At 43.3% G+C, this 25,435-nt stretch overlaps 1 protein-coding gene across 1 annotated transcript; it reads left to right on the top strand.

Annotated features, from left to right (window-relative positions):
• The first annotated feature begins 258 nt into the window (after window positions 1-258).
• SRA1 (steroid receptor RNA activator 1) lies at window positions 259-9,683 on the top strand. Its single transcript, XM_058177775.1, has 5 exons — window positions 259-378; window positions 452-634; window positions 1,131-1,303; window positions 2,320-2,428; window positions 8,905-9,683. The coding sequence occupies exons 1-5, from the start codon at window positions 354-356 to the stop codon at window positions 9,051-9,053; spliced, it is 639 nt and encodes a 212-aa protein (XP_058033758.1). The 5' UTR covers window positions 259-353; the 3' UTR covers window positions 9,054-9,683.
• The last annotated feature ends 15,752 nt before the right edge of the window (window positions 9,684-25,435 follow it).

Raw genomic sequence — 25,435 nt, 5'->3', positions numbered from 1 at the left:
CATCTTACCACAAGTGAGGGTGGGCGGCTTACAATGTAAAAAAATGCTTATTTGTTTTACCGTTGATACCAAGTTTTGCATTTTATATGAAAAACGGAACGAAATGGATGAAAGTATTTTCTCGCTCCGTCTTTTCCTCCAAAAGGGTCTTCGCCCCTCAGAAGATCGCCTGCGACCTTCAGACACGCCAAGCCCCATTCCGGATGTATCAACCGCCACGCCCTCTCTCCTCCTCCGTTAACTTCCCTCCCCCAAGACTGACAAGAGGCCGCCACGTCACCGCGGACGACGGGAAATGGCCTGTAGGAGAGCCGCTCGCCAGTCAGGCAAGCGTGCCGGGCGGAAGTGCGGTGATGGCGGAGCTCTATGTCAAGCCCGGTGAGCTGCGTGGCGGAGACAAAGTGGTGCTTGTTGTGGGAGGCTGGCGGCTGATCGTCTGTTTCTTTTGCAGGGAACCAGCAGCGCGGCTGGAATGACCCCCCGGAATTCTCTTACGGGCTGCAGCAGCGTCCGGCTCTTTCCAGCGGCTTGACCCAGCGGGGTCCCTTCCGGAGAAGAGTGGCGGCGGCAGCGGCGGCGAGTGAAGGAAAGAAGCCCGAAACGGTGCCGCTCCCGCCCATTGCCTCTAGCCCAGGTTGGTGACGGTTTGTAAAACTGTAAAAATACTGCGCTATAATTGTATTTTATTTTATTTTTAGGAGTGTGCATCGCTTTTTGTGCCTGGAGAGAGCAGATTACTTTTCCCATTCTCTTTATTTTGTTCTGATTCTTGGTTTCGGTCTGCCGGATCATGCTGGAAATAACTCTTTGCGACTTCGTGAACATACGTAGCTTTTTTTGGCAGCGGTACACACCTCCCAGTGCCTCTTTCGAGATTATTTTCTTATTTCCTAATTTTGTCTACAGCCCTGAGGTTTCCATTCCAATGTTTTTATTTATGTGCAATTCCCAAGAATGGCCAATTGGGGTAAATGTATTTGATTCTAAGGGGGTTAGTATTGCCACAGCAGCTATGCTTAATTTATCTGCCAACTTTTTAATTTAAGGCCCATTTTTTTCTCTCTATTCACGAAAGTGGATTAATGCTGTACACATCTTTCTTTTAACACAATCTATGTCTACTCTCTCAGTTGGATTACTTGTCCCACAGTCTCTGAACCTGCCTCCTTCTGGACCACCAACCTCTTTTCAGAGAGCAGATGCCACAACACCATCTGTTGTAGAGACTGACAAGGAATATGAGATAGAGGATGTGCTTTCTTCTTTGCATGAGGCTCTGAACAACTGTAGGAGCTTTGTGCAGGTGAGAGAACTACCAGCTTTTCGAGGATTTTACTGTAGAATGAAGTTGTTTGTGTCTTATCATCATGTCTTACTAAGATGTCTCTGTAACTGTTTTTAAGGCAGATGTCCTCATGCCATCTCCATTTCATTCTCTGCCATTGGAGAGCTAACCTAAAGTTTTCTGTAGTTGTTTTCCTATTAAAATAATGTTTTCCTTCTTTTTGTAACCCAAAGTTTGCAATATCGTTGATTATGTGAGTTTCATCTTTAAAAGAGATTATTGCAATTAAGGCAAAACCAAAGTTCATTTATATGACCTTAGAGGAGGGTTATATTGGAATATCCAATAGAGCCACAGTGGCGTAGTGGTTAGAGTGCAGTACTGCAGGCTGTTTCTTTCTGATCACCGGCTGCCAGCAGTTTGGCAGATTGAATCTCACCAGGCTCAAGGTTGACTTGGCCTTCCATCCTTCCAAGGGTGGGTAAAATGAGGATCCAGATTGTTGGGGGTAATGTGCTGACTCTGTAAACTGCTTAGAGAGGGCTGTAAAGCACTCTGAAGCTGTACATAAATCTAAGTGCTATTGCTATCAGTCTTTCAGAAAATTAGTATTTGCAGCTCAATAGAGAGCCTTTTCTATCTGTTATATAAAAAGTAATCTATTCTTTAAAAACATATTTACAAAATTCTAAAGAAACCCACATCTCCTCAAAACTTGTGACAGCTGGTTTAAAATGTGGCATGGAACATGAATTTTTTTTTTAGATCTTTACAATGTTTTAATTTAATTCTTGTCATAAAGTCTCTGTAGATAAGCTTTAGGCACTGGCTGTACATCAGGAGGCTGCAGTGGGATTAGCTGAGAGGGTAAATGATTTCAGAGTTTTTGATTTGGTCGGATCATAGCATTATTGAATGCTTTGCTTTTCCTGCATCTTAGGAAAGGACCATGAGAATGGCCTTCTGCTGTGGCTAGAATTTGTAAATATGATCCCCAAAATAGATACTTGATAAGAATTTGCTTGTGTTTTCAGAAACAGGTTTGTGATGATATCCATAAACGCTTGGTAATTCTGCAGGAAATGTGGACACAAGGCAAATTATCTTCCCCTGTAAGAAAAAGGATGGGAATTCTAACAGAAGGTAAGGATTATACTATGGCTTGCTATACCACAGTAGTGGTTTCTTTTTGTAATCTTTAGCCACAGCTGTGTATTGTGCTAGAGGTAGCAGAAATACAGCTTTGATAGAACTGGCCAAATTCCATTGTAGGGAACTCTGCACATATTTAAACCAAAACAGTTTTCTTAGCAATGTGTGATGATGCTAGAGGGTAGTTGACTAGGATAATTTTTCTTGTTTATTTTTAGCTATTGATTATTGTGGAGGCAGAACCTATTTTATTACTCTGCTTCAGGTTCCTAATGAACCTTTTTGGGTTTTAGAATTTGGGAATGTCGCTCAAGCTCTTGGACAACTTGTCATTGTTTGGAATCGAAGGGCAACAGTAGCATTGGCTCAGACTGTACCACTGTGGCTTCAGAATGCCAGTGGAGGAAGTAAATACAAGTGAAGTTGGATAAGAGCCCTTAGTAACCCTTTCTGTGGCCAAAACAGCAGGGAAATGTTACTAGTTTTTTCTACTCTTACTCAGTTTCCTCAATTACTGTTAAGAGATCCTGTTTTAGTTGACCCAATTCTTTTGGGGAAGAGAGTGGTCAGGAAACACCTTCAGGGCAGATATAAGATCTTGAGGGCATCTGATGGAAAAAGTCACTTAGGACTGCCCTGAGCAGTGAAATTGATTGATCTTATCTAGTTATTTGGGAAGAGTTTGAACCACTTGATCTTAAGGAAGTGGTCAGAATCCTTAGGGTTTGGTTCATGTGTTTTAGATCCATATCCTTCCTGCCTAGTTAAGACTTAATGGGAGACAATATACAATTAGGCAATAGTGAGGAGCTAGTCCCAGCCATACTTAAGGAGGTCTGATCTGTCTGCTTTTCAAATAACCACTGCTGGACCCAATGATACTAGATAATTTTAATCTCTTTAATCTCATCTCATCTTTAATCTCTTTAATCTCATCTCCAGCCTTCCCTTTTAGAGGAAGGTTTTTGAATTGGTGGTCAGATTACAATTTCACAGGGTCCCAGAGGAAAGGATTACTGTTTTTGTACAGAATCCTCCTGTGTGCAAAGTATACCTGTTCTTAGACAGAGAGGTCCTATTCATGGGGTCATGCTTGCTTGGTCACCTTCTGCCATGACCTTGCAAACCACTTAGAAGCTGCAACTGCTCCAAAATGTAGTGGTGCAGATAGTTATCATATTTTTCGGAGTATAAGACGCACCGGAGTATAAGACGCACCTTAGTTTTTGGGGAGGAAAATAAGAAAAAAGCTGATTGGCACGTGGCTTGGCCTCCCGGAATACCCCCAAACAGTTGTTCCCAGAGGTGAATTTTAGCAACAGGTTCCTTGGTTGTGAGCTCTGCGCCTTGCTTTTTTTTCCTGCCTCTGATATTCTGTTTCAGAAAAAACTTTTTTCTGCCTCTGAAAGCCTCCGAAACAGAACTTCAGAAAAAAACCCTCTGAAGCTCTGTTTGGGAGCTTCTTTTCTGAAGCTCTATTTGGGGGCTTTTTTTTTCAAGCTCCTTGAAGCTCCGTTTGGGGCTTTTTTTTCTGAAGCTCCGTTTCTGATGCTTTTTTCAGCCTCTGAAACCTCCATTTGAGAAGCTGGGCGGGACTACATTCAGAGTATAAGACACACCCAGATTTTCACTCTTTTTTTTTTTTTATTGAAAGAGTTTTAAAAAACAAAAACATTTTTCCCCCTTTTTTCCCCCCTCCCAAAAACCCTTCCCCTCCTCCCCCGGCTTCCCGGGTCAATCACAAGGTATTGTTATACATAAACCAAACATAGAATAAAATTTTCCCTTCCAATCCAAATAACCACATCCAAAGCTTTTCATCTCCCAACCCCCTCCCCATTACATAAAATAACTTTCTAATTATTCAAAGGCAATCTGATATTTCTTAATCTGATATCTATTTTGTAGATAATCAATCCATTTTTTCCATTCAATTAAATATCTTTCCTGCGTATTGTCTTTTAAAAAAGCTGAGATTTTAGCCATCTCAGCCAAATTAATAACTTTCAGTATCCATTCTTCTATTGTAGGTATCTCTTCTTTCTTCCAGTATTGTCCAATCAACAGTCTTGCTGCTGTTATTAAATTCAGAATCAATTTAGTCTCAATCCCTGTACAATCCGTTATAATTCCCAAAAGAAAAAATTGTGGCAGGAACTTTATCTTCTTCTTCAGTACATTTTGAATAATCCACCAGATTCTTATCCAGAAAGACTTAATTTTCTTACAAGTCCACCATACATGAAAATATGTAGCATCGTAATTACATCTCCAACATTTCGCTTGCATATCTGGATACATACATGATAATTTTTTGGGATTTAAGTGCCATCTATAAAACATCTTATAAAAATTTTCCCTTAAATTCTGTGCTTGTGTAAACTTAACATTTCTAACCCAAATTTTCTCCCATGTTTCCAACATTATTGGTTCCTGAATATTCTGTGCCCATTTTATCATACAATCCTTTACCAAATCCTTTTCCGAATCTATTTCAAGCAACACATTATACAATCTCTTTATATGCTCCTGGGTCTGATTTCTAATTTGCTTTATTAAATTTTCCTCCCTTTGCATTATACCAATTTTTTGATCTTCTTTCCATCTAGCACTTATTTGCCCATATTGAAACCAAGTATAATTCCTCCCTTCTTCATTTAATACCTGTAATGATTTTAATTGCAATCTACCTCCTTCAGCATACAAAAGTTCTTTATAAGTAATCATTTCCTGTTTCTGTTCTATATTTATATTCTCTATTGCATGTCTAGGGCTCGGCCGTATAGGAAGCTGGTAATCTAATTTATAGGAATAGTTTTCCAGACCAAAAGAGCACTTCTCAACACATGATTCTTAAAAGCCCTATCCACTTTTTTTTCATAAAATAAATACGCATGCCATCCATATAACGTCATAACCTTCTATATTCAAAATTCTTTCCTCTGTTAAATTAAACCAGTCACTTATTACTGAAAGGGCTACTGCTTCATAATATAGTTTAAAGTTAGGCATTCGTAAACCACCTCTTTCCCGTCCTGTATTATTTTCATTTTAACCCTCGCCTTTTTACCCTGCCATATAAATTTGTTAATCCCAATCTGCCAATCTTCCAAGTTTTTATCCTTTTTAATTATTGGTATCATCTGGAACAGAAACAAAAAATAGGTAACATATTCATTTTAATAGCCGCAATCCTTCCCAATAGCGATAACTGCAATTTTTCCAAGACACTCATATCATTCTGAACTTTTTGCCATAGCAGATCATAATTATTCTTATAAAGTTTCTTGTTCGATGAGCTAATATAAACCCCTAAGTATTTAAGCTTTTTTAATACCTCAAATCCGGACATTTCCTCTAGTTTCTGTTTCTGTTGTATAGACATATTTTTAATTATCACTTTTGTTTTATTCTGATTTATTTTAAATCCTGATACCTTTCCATATTTATCAATTACTTCCAACAAAAATCTACTTGAATTTATAGGATTTGTTAAAGTAACCACTACATCATCTGCAAAAGCTCTAACTTTATACTCATATTGTCTAATCTTAATTCCTCTATTTTCATTAATTCTCGTATTTTATCTAATAATGGTTCCAGAGTCAAAACAAACAATAATGGTGATAAGGGACATCCCTGTCTCGTTCCTTTCATAATCTTAATAACTTCTGTCAAGCTACCATTTATTATAATCTGTGCTGTTTGCTCTCCATAAATCGCTTTGATTATTCTAACAAAACAATCTCCAAATTGCATTTTCTCTATTAATTTAAATAAAAAATCCCAATGCAATCGATCAAAGGCTTTCTCTGCATCCAAAAAAATAAGTGCTGCTGAAGTATTCTTCTTCTCCAAATATTCCAATATATTAATAATCTGTCTAACATTATTCCTCATCTGCCTCCCTTTTATAAAACCAGATTGATCAGTATGAATTCTTTGTTGTAAAACTAACATTAATCTATTTGCTATTATTTTTACAAAAATCTTATAATCATTATTTAAAAGTGAAATCGGCCTGTAGTTAGCGGGTTTAGAACAATCTTGCTCCTCTTTTGGTATCAGTGAAATAAAAGATGTTTTCCATGACGGGGGTATTCCCACTCCTAATTGTATCTGATTAAATAATTCTTTAAGTGGGCCTAATATTTCATCCTGTGTTTTTTTATAATAAGTTGCTGTAAGACCATCTGTACCAGGGGTTTTCCCCATTTTTAGTTGTTTAATTGCCTCCACTATTTCTCCAGTAGCTATCTGCCGATTCAGCTCCTCCCTCTGTTCTAATGTTAGAATATTAACCTTATAATCTTTCAAATAATCATAAATGTCCCTATTCAATATTTTATCTTTTGCATATAGTGCAGTGTAAAATTCTGAGAATGCCTTTTTAATTTTATCCTGTTGATATATCTCTTTACCTTTATATTCTATTTTTTGTATGACACGTGCTTTCTGTTTTTTCCTTAAGTTATATGCCAACCATCTCCCAGGTTTATTTGCATTACAAAAGGTATTATGTTTAGCATATTGTATATTCGTTGCCACCTGGTCTGCCATTAACATATTAAATTGACTCTGTAATATTTTTATAGCCTCTTTAAGTTTATGATCTTGTGGGTTTTGAATTAATAACTGTTGCTTCCTTTGAATTTCTTCTTCCAAATACCTACGCTGCCTTTGTTTATTATTCCTTTGCCTATTGTCCAAGTAAATCAATATCCCTCTAATAAACGCTTTGCTCGCCTCCCACACAGTTCCTATAGGTGTCCCTTTGTACATATTAAAATCAAAAAATTCTTTCAACTGTTTCTTACAATAATTTACATTATCCTCATATCTAAACAGATTTTCATTCAACCTCCATGTTCTACCACCTTTTTTCCCTTGTAATAATTCCATCCATACTGGGCTATGGTCAGTTAAACACCTCGGAAATATCTTCATTTTCTTCACCCTAGAAAGCAAGTCATTAGAAATTAAAATAAAATCAATACATGAGAAAGATTGGTGCCTATCGGGGAAAAAAAGTAAAATCTCTCTCATCTGGATTCCGTAACCTCCATATATCTCTAAACTCATAGTCTTCCATCATTTCAAAAAAGGATTTTGGTAATTTTGCATGTATAGGTATCTTCTTGGAAGAGGTTCTCTTATCCCTTCTTGTATCAATTACTCCATTCCAGTCTCCTAATAAAATAAACGAACTATAATCCCAGAGGATCAACCTCTCGTGTAACATTTTATAAAACTTTTCTTGTTGCTGATTAGGTGCATAAATACCTATCAGCAAAGTCTTTTTTGCATCTATCACCAGTTCAATAGCAATAAATCTTCCTTGAGTATCTGCCTCAATTAACTTAGCCGGTATATCCTTCCTGATATATACAACAATTCCATGCTTCTTTTCCAAAGCTGATGCAACAAAATGGTTACCCAATTTTGAATTAATTAAATATTTTTGGTCTGATAATTTTATATGTGTCTCTTGCAAACAAATCACATCATTTTTAAATTGTTTCAAGTAGTGAAATATTTTCCTTCTTTTCTGAGCTGAATTCAAGCCATTAACATTCCATGACAAAATTCTATTTGCCATTACTGGCCTCCTGAAGCTTTGAAGCCGACAACGGAAGATCCTCCTCCGGTATCTTCCGTCTGGCTCCTCCCACAGCTTCCATACTGGGGTCCTGACTTTTACTTTGAGACTATTGCTCTTCTTTACGCTTAAGAGCTCCTCTTGTCACCCTTTGCTCTTGTGGTTCCTCTAATACTGGCAGCAATAAAGGCTCTTGGATCACCACGCCTTCTTGAATCTCTTGAAGTTTTTCTATCACTTCTGTTTCAACTTTCAAGACTGTAGAAAGAAAATCCTTTGCCTTTAAAACAGTGTCAATTCTGTATCTTCTGTATCAGATTTTCACTCTTTTTTGGAGGAAAAAGGTGCATCTTATGCTCCGAAAAATACCGTATGTGTGGTACACCCATATAACATATTTTCTGAGCTGCATGGGCTTCCAGTATCTTCTGGGAGCAATTTAAGCTGTTGGTTATTATCTACAAAGCTGTTAGGACTGCTGGTCCTAACAAATGGTCTTCCATTTTTTCACATCCCACAATATCTGACAAGGCAAGTGTATTCTGGGTCCCTATTGTCAAACAGTGTCATCTGATGGGACCCAGGAAATGCCCCTTTTCCTGTCATGGCACCTGTCTTCTGGAACAACCTATCCTCTGAGATTGGGATGGCATGATGGTCATTCGTAAGATGCTGAAGACTTGGTTCTTCTCTAATGCAGTGAGCCAAGCTGTTGAGTCAGCCAGTCATTGGTGATGCAATTATGTGCATTTGAGAAATTCCAAGTATGATGTGTCATTTTAAAATTGTTTTGGAATATTTATGGTTATATTTTATAGATTGAAAGCCAACTGTATAAGATTTGGGATGCTTTCTTACGTTTTTTCAGAGCTCAAGAGTCAGCGTTGGGATGAAGCTGATGAGATTCATCGTTCACTAATGGTGGACCATGTTACTGAAGTAAGCCAGTGGATGGTTGGAGTCAAAAGGCTTATTGCTGAAACAAAGAACTTGCCTGGAGGAGATCCACTGCAATAGAGCATGAGCAAGGAGTTTGGATCTGAATGCTTATAAGATTTGCCTGAGCCCAGGAACTGGCCAATATGAAAATGGACCCTGTCTGAAAGGCAACCTGGTCCAGGGAGATTTGACTTCTTAACAGCTATAATCAAAGTTGCATTTTCCAATTTGATCACATAATAATCAATGAACATTTTTTTGATTGAATTAAAAAAACACTTGTTTAAAAAGTGCAACTTTTTGAAGATGACAAAAATAACAATGTTGTAAATACTACTTTTAAATTGTATAATGAATCCTAAGTGCCATACTGGTGTTAAATCTAAACAGTTTCTTCATATAGCTACTCTAAAGTCTTCCTGTTTATTTTTCTTTTCTGGATAAGTATGTTGTTCCATGTTTGCCTGCAGAATTCACTCCACCTTCTGTTCTCTAAAGTGTGCCTGTTGAAAAGAAAAAAACAAAACATATAACAAAACCTGTTTTCTGTTCTTGAGCAGGGCTCAGTACTAAAGAGGAACAGATGTTTACTAAAATCAGGAACAGATGTTAAAATAAATTTTAGGAAATCCTTTTATTGCTAGACTTTGTTCCTATTTATTTTATATGGCTGTATTAAAACTATTTTTCATTTTATTCTTCATTTAACTAGTTGCCTCTGATATCTTTTCTTTTGTAGCTGATAGACTGGAACAGGAATAGTTGCTGTTTGCCTTGTGTTTCTTGTTTAAAATATCATAAACAAAACCCTGAAATAATTTTTACTATTTTATAAAATATCTGGAGACAAGTTTAAAAGGCAGCAAAGAAATTCATGAAAATTTCATGGGTCCCTACACAGAACAGCTGGTGATGCTTGAGGGCCTCGTTGCCCCTTGCATTCTATGGGGCTTTATGGAGGGATGCTGTCAACAGCTTTTTGCTTTGCCAGCATTCAACATTTTTGATATTGTGATTTTTCCTGTATTTGGCATGTAGCTTTTAATATAAAATAATAGCATGTATCAATGTTTGTTAAACTGTGAACGTTTTAGAGAGGTTAGTGCGCTTGGTTGTATGTGTGTATGTCTTGCATTTATAATCAGTGTGATTTCTAATTGGGCCATGTCACTGGAATTCTGAAAACTAGTTTCTATTTCAGTATTTTATCCTGGTAAATTTGTAATTGGTTTGATTCAAAGAAGTTCCAAAGGAGGTAACTTTTATTGATCTTTTTTGAAATACCTTCCTCCTACTTGGTTAATTAACAAGGTTTTTTTTTTCATTTTGGTATAACAAGGTTGGAAACCAGGTTCTTTTTAATTTTCATATTCCCTTCCTTCTTGTTAAACTTGTTCAAATGTTTATAAATCTCAGTAGCTTCTTTCAGTCATGCGTAGACTGTGTGTTTATAAATGTAATTTTACGCCCATTACATATCAGTAAGTGTACGGCTACTGTTGTTTTTTTCCTGTTCTAGCCAGTAGTATCTTTCATGTTCTTTCTAGCCAAGTGTGAATACTATGTTTTGTAGTTCAAATATATATCTACAGTTGCAAGGTATATGATAAATTTCTAATAATGAAAATGGATTATTGCCATTCTTAGATGATTGGATCATTTCTTGGATTCTTTTTGATTTATAAATACATTTTTCAGTTGTTTTTCTAGCAATACTCCAGTCTTGGCTTCCATAGGCTTGTCTCCAGTAATCTGTGCTAGAAGACTTTCGTGCAGTTATGCTTTCCTAGGAGTTATAGTGCCCTTCATATTCAGATCATCATTTATCTAGTCAGTTACTGTGGTCATATTACTCCTTGATCCAATTAAGATTAACTGCCATCTGAGTGCACGATTTAGCTGTTAAGTAAGTTCACCTCAGTTGCCTCATAGATCTGTTATTTTCAGAAGGCAACTCGGGTTCTTCCTAAATATCTGATAAAACAGTTTTTTTGAGGACATGATAAGCCTAAGGCAACAGAAACTGAATCAAACCCCTGACAGAATTGACTCCATGTGGCTTCTTTGATTCCTGGGTGTCCTTCACTTAATGGCATCCCAGAGTGTTGAAAGAGCTGCCACATGGAACCACGGAACTAAATCTTTCAGAGCTCCTGCAGCATAGGGGAACTTCCAGAGGTCTGGAAAAGAGCTGATGTGGTTGCAGTTTTCAAGAAGGGGGAAAATATGGGTCCAGGAAATTAGATCCAAATAGCCCAAAATCAATACCTGGAAAAATCCTGGAAAAGATAATCAAGCAATAGATTTGTGAGAACTTAGAAATGAACAAAGTGATCACTAAAGCCCAGTATGTTTCTTAAAAATGGATCGTGCCAAACTAATTCAGGTCCTTATTTTAGAAAGCACATCGGCATGACAAGAAGTACTGGGTGGAAATTCCTTAAAGGGAGATCCAATCTAGAACTAAAATTTCCTGACAGCAAGAACAATTAACCAATAGAAACAATTGCTTCCTGGATTGTGTGTGTCATTGCTGGAGATTTTCATGAAGAGTGGACAGCTATTTGCCCAGAATGGAATAAGGTCTCCTGGTTTGGCCATACAGTTGGACTAGAATATCTCTAAGGTGTGCCTTGGATTCTGTAAGAACTACAAGATTCTATAAGAACTGTGATTCTAGAAGATCTATAAGTAGATACAAACCTACTCTGTCTAGATTTAGCTGAAGGAAGGAGCTTATTCTAGGAGACATTGCTTGTAATAATGCATGCCTGTGATTTGGAGTGTGTTGGGAGTGGATGGCGTCATGGCACCTACAATATGGCACAGCCTATTTCTAAAAAAGTAGGCCAGTTTTCTGGAAGATTTTAAAGACTGGGTTTTTGCAGAGGAGTCTTTGGGGCAAGATTCTGATAGTTTATTTTTGTTCCGCACAATAATTATTACATTTTAATATTTTATTCTTTGGATGTTTTTACTATATTTTGGTGTGCTGTAAATTGCCACAAGTCATGAAGATTTGGCAGCATTCATATATGATTGATAAAATGAGGGACTGAATGACAGACTGGTATTGGAACCAACATTGCAGGCACTTCTGATTAATAAAGAAAGGCAGGACTGGTATTGGACCAGCAGCAGTACCAAACATGCAGTTAGGCGATGGCAGTTTATGATCCTCTTTTTCGTTTTTAGAATCTGTTTCAGGCTTGGTACTGTAGCTTATTCCAATTCCCATTACAGGGAAATCATCATAGGGCTGCTGGGAACTGGCAGTGCTTTCAGGATCCCACTATGGACATTCAAGGAGAATGCCAGTCAGGGAAGGTAGTTTGTTGCCTCAATTGGGGTAGCTGTGAAATGGTGCTGTTGCAGAATGGGTGAAGCCGATCTTTAGCTAAGGTTTGTCATGTAAGGTAACCTTACTGATGCAACAGTACTTTCCATGCTGAACCTTATGCATCACTGTTTCAAAACTGTAGTAGTAGTAGTAGTAGTAGTAGTAATAATAATAATAATAATAATAATAATAATAATAATAATAATAATAATAATAATAATAATAATAATAATATTTTAATTTTTATACTGCCCTTCTCCCGAAGGACTCAGGGCGGTTAACGGACAGATAAAATAACAATCACATACAACACAATAAAAGCAGAATTAAAAAACTTATTCAATTTAGCCTATAATTTAAATATAAAATACATAACATCGTAAAACCGCAATTAAAATCCTATTAAAACCCATTTTATGCCAGTCCTGCGCGGAAGAATAGCTACGTCTTCAGCTCGCGGCGAAAGGTCCGGAGGTCAGGAAGTTGATGAAGTCCTGGAGGAAGCTCATTCCAGAGGGTAGGTGCCCCCACAGAGAAGGCTCTCCCCCTGGGGGTCGCCAGCCGACATTGTTTGGCTGATGGCACCCTGAGGAGACCCTCTCTGTGGGAGCGCAGTGGTCGGTGGGAGAAAAGTGGTAGCAGAAGGCGGTCCCGTAAATATCCCGGTCCTAAGCCATGGAGCACTTTAAAGGTGGTAACCAACACCTTGAAGTGCATCTGGAAGACCACAGGGAGCCAGTGCAGCTTGTGCAGGATAGGTGTTATATGGGAGCCATGAGTGGCTCCCTCTATCACCCACGCAGCTGCATTCTGGACCAACTGGAACCTCCGGGTGCTCTTCAAGGGAAGCCCCATGTAGAGAGCATTGCAGTAGTCCAGGCGAGAAGTAACGAGGGCATGAGTGACTGTGCATAGGGAATCCCGGTCTAGAAAGGGGCGCAATTGGCAGACCAGGTGGACCTGGTAGAAAGCTCTCCTGGAGACGGTCGTCAGGTGTTCTTCAAAGGACAACGGCCCATCCAGGAGAACGCCTAAATTGCGCACCCTCTCCATTGGGGCCAGTGACTCGCCCCCAAAAGTCAGCAGCGGTTGCAGCTGACTACCAGGATGCCGGCATCCACAGCCACTCAGTCTTGGAGGGGTTGAGCTTGAGCCTGTTTCTCCCCATCCAGACCCGCACGGCCTCAGACACCGAGACAACACTTCGACAGCTTCATTGGGGTGGTCAGGGGTGGAAATGTACAGCTGAGTATCATCAGTGTACAGTTGGTATCTCACCCCAAAACCACTGATGACCTCACCCAGCGGCTTCATATAGATGTTGAACAGGAGAGGCGAGAGAACCGACCCCTGTGGCACCCCACACGAGGCGCCTAGCGGTCGATCTCTGCCTCCCTGCCAACACTGTCTGCGATTGGTCGGAGAGATAGGATGAGAACCACCGAAAGACGGTGCCCCCCACTCCTAAACTCCCCAACCGACGCAGCAGGATATCATGGTCGATGGTATCAAAAGCCGCTGAGAGATCTAAGAGGACCAGGGCAGAGGAATAACCCCTGTCCCGAGCTATATTGTTGTTCTAATATATATTAGTTTTATCATGTCATTCTACTTTGCTCAACCTATTATTCCCTTGATCATATTTGAAATACAGAACTTCTATTGATGCAGGAATTCAAATTAAATTCAGTGACAGATTGCATTCCAACTTAAATACCTGAATTGTACCTACCATCATAATCATTTTCACTGTCAAAGATAGTTGATTGGCAACAGCTCTGTACAATGTCCAGTTATTGTAGTTATGAGCTTATCTTCTGCTCTCAAATCAGTCCAGATACTGATGTTGGATCGATTAGTCTGAAATTACCTGGGTTCTTTTTCTGGTGATGATAAAGACATTTACTGTCCTCAGATCAGTAGGCATGGCATTCATTCACAAATTCTTAGCATTTACATACAGTAAAGCCCATGATTATTTTTTTTTTTTATGAATCAGAATCAGAATCAGAATCAGAAGGGACCTTGGAGGACTCTCTGCTCAAGCAGGAGTCTCTATACCATTTCAGACAAGTGACTGTCCAGTGTCTTTAAAAACCTCCAGTCATGAAGCACCCACAACGTCTGAAGGTAAGCTGTTCCTCTGGTGAATTGTCCTCGCTGTTAGGAAGTTTCTCCTTAATTCCAGGTTGCTTCTCTCCTTGATTAGTTTCCATCCTTGTTTCTTGTCCTACCCTCTGCTGCTTTGGATAATAAATTGACCTTTGTCAATTTAAGCCTCTCAAATACTGGAATACTGCTATCATGTCCCCTCAGTCCTTTTCTCTAGACTTGCCAAACTCAAATCCTTCAGCCGTTCTTCATGTTTTAGTCTCCAGGCCTTTAATCATTTTATTGCTCTTCTTTGCACTTTTTCCAAAGTGTCAACATCTTTTTTGTAATGCGATGACCAAAACTGGATGCAGTATTCAAGGTGTGGTCTTACTAAGGCTTTGTAAAGCGGTAGTATACTTCATGTGATTTTGATTATATGCCTCTGTTTATACAACCAAGGATTGTATTAGCTTTTTTGGCTGCCTCCGCACACTGCTGACTCATGTTTAAGTAATCGTCCACTAGGACTCTAAAGTCCCTCTCACAGTTACTGTTTTTGAGCCAGGTTTTGCCTAATCTGTACTTGTACATTTGGTTTTTCCTGCCCAGGTGTAAAACCCTCTTCCATTTCATTTAATTTTGTTGGATAAGGCCCATTGTTCAAGATCTTTTTGGTGACTTTCCCTTCTATTCCCTCTGAGTCATTTTGAAGATATTGAAGAGTATTGGGCCTAATACTACCTTGTGGTACCCCACTGCTTATTTCCCTCCATGTAGATGTAGTACCATTAAGGATTACTCACTGAGTACGGTTTGCCAGCCACTTACAAATCCATCTGGTGGTGATGTCTATCTCACTTTTTTCTAACTTACCAAGAAGTAAGTTGTGGTCTACTTTGTCAAATGCCTTCCTGACGTCTTAAATATACTATGTCCATAGCATTTCACTGATCTACTAATTTAGTCATTTTGTCAAAGAATGAAATGACATTGGTTTGGAATCTGTTTTTAACAAACTCATGCTGGCTTCCAGTTATAATTTTGTTTGTTTCTAGATGTTCACATATGTTTTTTGATTTTTTTCTGTTTCTTCTCAGTATTGATGTTAAGTTGATTGGTCTGTACTTTCCTGGATCTGTTTTTTTCCCTTTTTTGAAGATGGGAACCACTTCAGTTCTATTCCAATCCTCTGGTAGTTCTCCAGTGCTCCAAGATTTTTTAAAGATATGATACAATGGTTCTGAGATAATATCTGCCAGCTCCTTCAGAACTCTGGGATGTAATCCATCATGTTCCAGTGATTTATATTCATCAAGGTCAGACAGGTATTCTCTTGCCATTTTCTTGCTTATTTCAAATTTTATTTCTAGTCCAGTGATGGTGAACATTTTGACACTGCACATGGGGGACCACGTGCCAAAAAGGGAGCAGTTCATCTGGGCCATGACCAGGAATACGAGTTGCCCAGGGGTGTGTGCATGCCAGAGAATGTACTTGCAGTTTCTTCAGGTTTCTTCTTCTTTACTGCCAGCAAGTCTTCAGATTATAGTTGTGCATGCATACGCACCAATCAGCTGGTGAGCGCATGTCGGAAAATATACTTCTGGTTTCCAGCGCACACATGCACGCTGACCAGCAAGTCTTCAGACATACTGTGCATGCGCCAATCAGCTGGCCAACGCACATGCTCACGCTGGAAAATGGGAGACCAGCTCTTGACACAAGCACAAAGGCTAGCTGATCGTCACATGCACAGGCGCACCAGTAACCCAGAAGAGGAACGAGTGCCACCGCACATGCCAGGCGACATGCTCCACGTGTCACTTTGGGCACACATTCCATAGGTTCGCCATCACGGTTCTAGTCTGTCTTTTACAGTTGTTTTTGGTAAGTTAGGGTATAATTTCTTTTTGTGTGAAGACTGATGCAAAGAATGAGTTAGGCAGCTCTGTGTTGTGGCCTATCAGCCACCAGCCCCTCCAGCAGCCAAATCAGAGGAGGCGGCGGCATGGGAGTCAGGGTCGGCATCAGGGCAACCCGAAAGCTCCGAGGGAGAAGAAGGAATGGAGCTGGCAGAGAGAGAGACAGAGGCAGAGCCTGGGCCATCCGTCAGCCCTCAGATGGAGAGTCAACAGCCCCCAGTTCTGGAAGTGGTTGATGATGAGGAGTAGTTGGGTCTAGTTCCTGATGTGCGTCTGTGCAGAAGGCAGAGTAGAGCAGTGGAAAGCCATGGGCCGATCCTGGGAAAGGAAGTGTTGCAGGAAATAACGAGACCCAAAATCTCAGAATCAAAGGTAGTTGTATTTTGTCTACGCTCTTCCCCTGGGGGCCGCCAGCCGACATTGGTTGGCCGACGGCACCCTAAGGAGGCCCTCCCTGTGATAGCGGACTGGATGCACCGGACGATGGGAGGTAACTGGCGGCAGCAGGCGGTCCCGTAAGTATCCCGGTCCCATGCCATGGAGCGCTTTAAAGGTGATAACCAGCATCTTGAAGTGCACCCGGAAGACCACCGGCAACCAGTGCAGCCTGCACAGGAGAGGTGTTACATGGGAGCTACGAGGTGCTCCCTCAATCCCCCGTGCGGCCGCATTCTGTACCAGTTGGAGCCTCCGGGTGCTCTTCAAGGGGAGCCCCATGTAGAGAGCATTGCAGTAATCCAGATGGGAAGTAACAAGGACGTGAGTGACTGTGCATAACGAGTCCCGATCCAGGAAAGGGCGCAATTGGCGAATCAGGCGAACCTGATGAAAAGCTCCCCTGGCGACAGCCGTCAGATGGTCTTCCCTGGGGGCTAACAATTTGCCCCCCACAGTCAACAATGGGGTTAGTTGACTGTGCCGGGACGCTGGTATCCACAGCCACTCCGTCTTGGATGAGTTGAGTTGGAGTCTGTTTGTCCCCATCCAGACCCAAACGGCCTCAAGACACTGAGTCATCACATCGACGGCTTCGTTGGGGTGGTTCGGGGTGGAAATGTACAGCTGAGTATCGTCAGCATACAGCTGACAACTCACCCTGAAACCACGTATGATCTCCCCTAGCGGCTTCATATAGATGTTGAACAGGAGAGGTGAGAGAATCGACCCCTGCGGCACCCCACAAGTGAGTTGCCTAGCGGTCGATCTCTGCCCCCCTGTCAACACCGTCTGCGAACGGTCGGAGAGGTAGGAGGAGAACCACCATAAAACGGTGCCTCCCACTCCCAAACCCCCCAACCGTTGCAGCAAGATACCATCTTTGCTACCAACTGTTTGTGGTTAGCTAAGAAGCATAACATATAGCACAGATAATACTTGTTAAACTGTCCCCCACCTTTTTTACTTTCTGAGAGTAGTTTACTATAAAACAGCAATTGATCAGAAAAGCAAAAACAGTTTGTATGATTATTCCCAAATTTCATCTTCTTCCAATCCCAGGGTCCAATCCGTACATATTGTCCACCATCAGGACTTCCATTTTCCAACTGGGGAACTGGGACAAACTTATTTCTTATCAGCCCTTCCATCACTACCAATTCCTTCTCAATTGTTACTTCTTTGACAGATCTGATATCAGTACTTTGTACTCTGTCCAATCCTGGATGCCCCTCCCCCTTGTAAATCCTTTGCCACTTCTCTGACCACTCCTGATTTGTTCATGTAAAAACAAAATTCTTCTCCCAAGAATAGACATAAACCACCTTTCCCAGCTGTCAAAAGGTCTATGGAAAGCTGGTGTTTGCAAGACCACTGCTGCTCAGGAGCCTATCTGATCCTGGACTTCAACCAGAGTCCCAGGAATCTGATTCAGACTTTGTTACAACTCTTCTTATAGTCTAAATTGGATTGTAGAATGGGGGGTACCCTTTTTGAATGTGTCCCATGAGGGGTACAGGAAGACTTTGTTCCCCACTGACTACACCCATCTTTGGGAAGAGGTGTACCTTGGACATATCCCTGTCCAGTTAGTAGGTAAGCACACATACACAAGCCCACATAAGAATACCCCATTTTCTCTTAACCACACTACCATGTTAATGGAAAAGGCATGGACTCAATGGTTCCCCTTATTACTCCAGACCCCCAAAGTCCCTGCTATCAATGGTTGCAGTGGAAGCTCTTGTCTAGGGTCTCTCTGGGTTTTTTTCCCTTAAGTATTCAAGGAGGTAGTGGGAGCTTTCATTCCCAGAGGGGAATGGGAAACAAAATCCTTTCATGTAGAGCCATGGACATGAGAGTGAGGAATATGAATTCTGATAAAACTTTTTCTCTTAGTCTTCATTTCTTTAACTTACAACAATCAATTAAGAACTCTGCTCTTTCCTGTCTTCTCTCACTGCAGAAAGAGGCGGGTGGAGTAGGGATACTGCCTTGAGACAAAACTCTTTGTTCTTTTATTCTGCTCTGCAACAGGAAGGACGGCTGCACAGTCTTAACAGAGTTGGAAGGGACCCCGGAGGCTCTCTAGTCCAACCCCCTGCCCAGGCAGGAAACCCTACACCATTTCAGACAAATGATTTTCTTAAGAATTTCCAGTGTTGGAGCATTTACAACTTCTGCAGGCAAGTTGTTCCACTTATTAATTGTTCTAACAGTCAGGAAATTTGAACTTAGTTCAAATTCCTTAGTTCTAAGTTGCTTCTCTCCTTGATTAATTTCCACCCATTACTTCTTGTTCTACCCTCAGGCGCTTTGGAGCATAGGGTGACTCCCTCTTCTTTGTGGCAGCAGCGGGATATTGGAAGACTGCTATCATGTCTCCCCTAGTCCTTCTTTTCATCAGACTAGACATACCCAGTTTCAGGAACCATTTTTTTTTAATGTTTTAGCTTCCAGTTCCCTAATCATCTTTGTTGCTCTTCTCTGCACTCTTTCTAGAGTCTCCACATGCTTTTTTACATCGTGGTGACCAAAACTGAATGTAGTATCCCCAGTATGGTCTTATCAAAGCATTATAAAGTAGTATTAACACTTCACATGATCTTGATTCCATCCCTGTGTTTATGCAGCCAAGAACTGCATTGGCTTTTTTTTGGCAGCTGCTGCACACTGCTGGCTCATATCTAAATGGTTGTCTGCTAGGACTCCAAGGTCCCTCTCACAGTTCACTATTGAATTTCATTTTGTTAGATAGAGCCCAGTGTTCAAGTCTGTCAAGATCCTTCTGTATCTTGAGCTGTTGTGCCTCGTCCGCCCTCCTCTCCTCAGCCAGGCCCCTCCCATCTCCTGCTATCTGAGCCAGAGACTGATAGTGAAGAAGAATGGCCTGGCATGCCTCCAGCCCCCAGCCCTGGCACCATGCCCGGACAGAATGAGCAAACAAACCTCCCTCCTACAGCGTGTGAGCATGAAGCCAGCCACGAGCTAGAATTGCCGGCAGCAGAGCAGGAGGACGAAAAGATACAGTGGACAGATCCCCACTTCCGGAGAATGGAGAGGTGACGTCAGCAAAAGGAAGGGAGAGGCAGGCCTGGATAAGTGCTGAGTCGTGGAGCCACACCCCATGGCCTATATAAAGGATCTGCTTTTTGGCATTCCTTGAGTCAAGCGAAGTCTCATCTGGTTGCTTAAGTCACACCTTGGATTCCTGCCTGCCCTGAGAACTCTGACAGGAATTTGGCAAAGCTGCAGAGGCTTCGTGGCCACGCTTGATACAGACTTCCCAGACCCGGCTGTCAGAGGAGGAATGGGACATGACATGAGCCTATCTTCTGGAGTGTTATAGAAATCACCATGTAGTTTTGCCTCTACAGTATTAATTCTCCACCTGGCATCTTTTTTCAAAAGCTTTGGTGGCTTAGTTTCTACCCAAAGGTCTGGTGAGACTGGAACTGCATTATAAGCGGATGGGGAGGCAGATAAACACAACCAACATCTTTGGCCTATAGCAAAATCAGATTTATTTATCAATGTCTGGCCCAATTCCAATGTTTTAAGTATAATGTCCTTCTCTCAATTATTGCAAAGCCCCCGCCCTCTCCTCTGACCTACCCCATAGTGTAGCTTAGGAGTAGCATGTGTGGTGGTAGGATTTGGGGATGACCCAGGGACTCTTCTTCTGCGCATGTCCAAGATGGCCGTCTGACGAGGTCTCGGAGCGGGTGTTGAGGAGATGCCTGGTGTCCAGAAGCAGCGTTGGACGACCTAGCCGACTCGGCTCTGTTTTGGCCGGATGGATGATTTACTCAGCAGCCGCATGAGGGGTTTTTCGCCCTCAAGGAGCTTGCGGTTGCTGAGCGCCGGGCCAGGAACCGAGCCAGCGGAAAGGGCGGAAAGGGCGGCGAAATGGCAACGGCTCTGTTGGGGCGGGGCTGTGAGGCTGTGAGGCTCCGACCAGCATTCTCGGCGGAGATTCCCGGATTGCCGACTGCCGAGGCTGGTATTCTGCTGTAAATCGATCTGACCGACCCTGCCTGCCTGGCTGGATGGACGATCTGCTTGGCGACCATGGAAGAGCTTTGCCCTCGAGGTATTGGTGGTCGCCGAGTTCCAGGCCAGGAACAGTGCAGAGTCGGCGGAAACGGGTCGGTGAAATGGTGGCGGTTTCGGTGGGATGGGGCGGTGATGCCCGGCCTATCGTTCTGGCCTGTTTTCTGGCCCGCTTTTTGGCAGTGTTTATTCCAGCTTTGCCGGCCTTTTGGGGCGACGGTACCGACAGGATGGACGAGGGATGTTTTGAACTGTCCCTTAACTACTTGATCCAGGAAACCCGGCTTAACTTTGGCTTAAGCGATGGATTTTTCAGCATCCCGTCGAGGTCTCCCACAGGCCCTGTGGAGTGGAGGATGTCATCTGGGCCGTTGGGTTGTTTAGTAGACCGGCTATTTCTACATTGAGGGTCTGCAGAAGAGATTATGCTCTAGGACTGCTTTGAGAGCATTTATCCTGCTTTTGTCATCTTGTTTTATCATCTTATCTCCTGTGGGCTCCGCGTTTTCTGCCCTTAAAAATGACTGCTGTATTACCATCAGTGACATTGGACAAACTCTTTTATGCCCGATATGAGATATGAGATATTCTCCGTTGGAACTCCGTCGTCTGCGAGGTGCCCCTGCCTCGCAGAAATGGCCCTCTACGTTATCGGGGGCCTATCTTAATGACGGGTTTTGGGACCCAGAGAGATGGCATGCATCGAAGAAGAACCTTTGGGGGTTTTTTAATAGGTTTTTAAATAAGGGGTTTTTAAAGGGGGGGAGGGGAGTGACGGGTAGGGGGAGAAGCCCGTCGGGGAGGGTAAGTCCAGTCCCAGCGCCAGCTCATGGCATTTCTTTATCTGGTCCGAAGACAGGGGGGGAGGGGGGTGTTCCGAGCGTAGAGTGTTATCCCATCTGTACGGTAAGTGGGAGGGGCAGATATGGCGGAGGCAAGGGGCCATATTGTTCACTGGGAGCACGTGATCAATGTTCAAAAGCGATCACGTGCTCCGGCCCCTCAGTCCTTACTCGTTCCCCGGATGGTCAGGATCCTCAGAGATTGGGTCTTCGACTGATGTTATGCAATGCCCGGTCGGTGGCTAATAAGGCTCCCTTGATTTGTGACCTTATTCAGAGGGAGGTCGCGGACTTTATGGGCATTATGGAGACCTGGTTGGGCACAGAGGGGGGTGTACCCCTGGTTGAACTGTGTCCTCCAGGTTTCCGCGCATTCCATCAGCCGAGGGCCCAAGGTAGGGGTGGGGGGGTGGCGGTTGTGATTAAAGAAAGTCTAGAGCCGAGGGAGTCCACTGTGCCTCAGATAGCTGGTTGTGAATCCTTTCTTGTGAAGTGGGGCCATAGGAATCAGATGGGCTTGTTGATCGCGTACCTGGCTCCTTGCTGCGTGACTACAGCCCTCCCTGAGCTACTAGAGGTGCTTGCCGGGGTGGCGGTTGAGATTCCCAGACTTTTAGTCATGGGGGATTTCAACCTGCCATCGGCCGGCTTGTCATCAACGGTGGTTCAGGAGTTCCAGGCTTCCATGACGGCCTTGGACCTGATTCAAGTAACTGATGGCCCCACACACACTGGGGGAGGCACACTAGATTTGATTTTTATCTCTGGACAGTGGTTTAATGATCTGGAAGTAGGCGATTTAGTGATAGAACCGGTGTCATGGTCAGATCATTTTCTCCTTCGCCTAGACTTTCAGACCGCCGCCCACCATCGCAGGGAGACGGAGCCAATGCGTTGGTTCCGTCCCAGGTGCCTGATGGACCCTGAGAGGTTCCGGACGGAGCTTGGGCCATTTCCTGAGGATCTTGCCCACGGCAGGACTGAAGAACTAGTCGCAGCCTGGGAACGGGCCGCGGCTGGGGCTTTGGACCGTGTCGTGCCTTTGCGGCCTCTGACCCGGCGTAGATCTCAACTGGCTCCTTGGTTCTCCGAGGAGCTGAGGGAGATGAAACGCCGGAGAAGACGCCTAGAGAGCACCTGGAGGTCTAGTCGTTCCGAGGCTGATCGGACACTAGTGAGGTCTTTTACCAGGACCTATCTAGTGGCAATGAGGGAGGCGAAACGTTCTTACGTTTCCACCCTCATTGCATCGGCAGATAACCGCCCGGCCGCCCTGTTTCGGGTGGTCCGGTCCCTCCTTCATCAGGGGGGACGGGATGACCCCTTACAGGGACGTGCCGACGAGTTTAATGGTTATCTATACGATAAAATCGTTCAGCTTCGGGATAGTCTGGACCAAAATTGCGATGATCCAAGCGTGATGACAGAGCCTCGTCTTGTTGAGGTTATTTGGGATGAGTTTGATTCTGTGGCTCTCGAGGACGTGGACAGGTTGCTGGGGAGGTTACATGCAACCACATGTTTACTGGACCCGTGTCCCTCCTGGTTAGTACTGGCTACTCAGGAGGTGACACGAGGCTGGCTCCAGGGAATTATAAATGCTTCTTTGGTGGAAGGGGTTTTCCCCGCCGCCTTGAAAGAGGCGGTGGTGAAACCCCTCCTCAAGAAGCCTTCCCTGGACCCAGCTATTTTGGGGAATTACCGTCCAGTCTCCAACCTTCGCTTTGTGGCGAAGGTTGTAGAGAGTGTGGTTGCATGGCAGCTTCCCCAGTACCTGGATGAAGCCGTCTATCTAGACCCGTTCCAGTCCGGCTTCCGGCCCGGTCATAGTACAGAGACAGCTTTGGTCGCGTTGGTGGATGACCTCTGGAGGGCCAGGGATAGGGGTTGTTCCTCTGCCCTGGTCCTATTAGATCTCTCAGCGGCTTTCGATACCATCGACCATGGTATCTTGCTGCACCGGTTGGAGGGGTTGGGAGTGGGAGGCACCGTTTATCGGTGGTTCTCCTCCTATCTCTCCGACCGGTCGCAGACGGTGTTGACAGGGGGGCAGAGATCGACCGCGAGGTGCCTCACTTGTGGGGTGCCGCAGGGGTCGATTCTCTCGCCTCTCCTGTTCAACATCTATATGAAGCCGTTGGGTGAGGTCATCAGTGGTTTCGGGGTGAGTTACCATCTGTACGTTGATGATACACAGCTGTACTTTTCCACCCCGGACCATCCCAACGAAGCTGTCGAAGTGCTGTCCCGGTGTCTGGAAGCCGTACGGGTCTGGATGGGGAGAAACAGACTCAAGCTCAATCCCTCCAAGACGGAGTGGCTGTGGATGCCGGCACCCCGGTACAGCCAGCTGCAACCGCAGCTGGCTGTCGGGGGCGAGTTATTGGCCCCAATGGAAAGGGTGCGCAACTTGGGCGTCCCCCTGGATGGGCGGCTGTCCTTTGACGATCATTTGGCGGCCGTCTCCAGGAGGGCTTTTTACCAAGTACGCTTGGTTCGCCAGTTGCGCCCCTTCCTTGACCGGGATGCCTTATGCATGGTCACTCATGCTCTTGTCACTTCCCGTTTGGATTATTGAAATGCTCTGTACATGGGGCTGCCCTTGAAGTGCACCCGGAGGCTGCAGCTAGTCCAGAATGCAGCTGCGCGGGTAATAGTGGGAGCAACTCGTTGCTCCCATATAACACCGATCCTGCGCGGCTTGCACTGGCTTCCTGTGGTCTTTCGGGTGCGCTTTAAGATTTTGGTTACCACCTTCAAAGCGCTCCATGGCTTAGGGCCCGGGTACTTATGGGACCGCCTGCTGCTACCGAATGCCTCCCACCGACCCGTACGCTCACACAGAGAGGGTCTTCTCAGGGTGCCATCCGCAAACAATGTCGGCTGGCGGCCCCCAGGGGTAGGGCCTTCTTTGTGGAAGCTTCTACGCTCTGGAACGAACTTCCCCCTGGATTGCGTCAATTACCTGATCTTCGGACCTTTCGCCGTGAGCTGAAAACACATCTATTTATACAAGCGGGACTGGCTTAATATTTTTAAATAATTTTTAAATTTTTTAAATCTTTTAACCGGGGTTTTATTATTTTAGGGTTGTAATTTTAAATTTTAAATTTTTAATTGGCCATTTTCTAATATGCTTGGTTTTAAATTGTTGTTTTAATTGTATATTTCTTATGTTTTTATCTTTGGCTGTACACCGCCCTGAGTCCCTAGGGAGACGGGCGGTATAAAAATTTAATAAATAAAAAAATAAATAAATAAAATAAATAAATAAATTGTCCCCATCTGGAAATAAGGCAGCATTGGCGGGAGAGAACTTGTTCCAGTTCCTCCTTGCCTATTATCTCCGAGGACCCCAACCCTGGACCTTAATCTTTTCCTGCTCTTTGCTATTTTCAACATTCCCAGAACCTTCTTCAGGAGTAAGAGAAGTTAAATGGTCATACTTATAACATTTGGAATTGTTGGGCACAGTTCTGCCACTCAGCAGGCCACTGGCAAGCAATAACCCAAGCCATAGAAACCCCATGTCAATTTAAAATGAACCTTTCCCAACTATAGGGATTACCACGTCAGGAAGATGGATGGGAGTTCATGTGATTTGGGAAGGCTCAAGGTCAGTTTTGGGTTTTCCACAAAGCCAAGTCTCATTTGCTAATATAGTACCCACAGTCCCAGAATTCCTAAGATACTATAAAGGACCCACTCCCAAGGTTCTTCAAACATCAGTATCTCCAGGGGATTCACTCTGTCCCTGGTTGCAGCCTATGTTTT

This window comes from Ahaetulla prasina, chromosome 3 (genome assembly GCF_028640845.1).
Source record: "Ahaetulla prasina isolate Xishuangbanna chromosome 3, ASM2864084v1, whole genome shotgun sequence".
In the NCBI taxonomy this organism is placed as follows: Eukaryota; Metazoa; Chordata; class Lepidosauria; order Squamata; family Colubridae; genus Ahaetulla; species Ahaetulla prasina.
The sequence above is the reverse complement of the archived record's forward strand: the minus strand, read 5'-3'. Positions and strand labels throughout refer to the sequence as shown.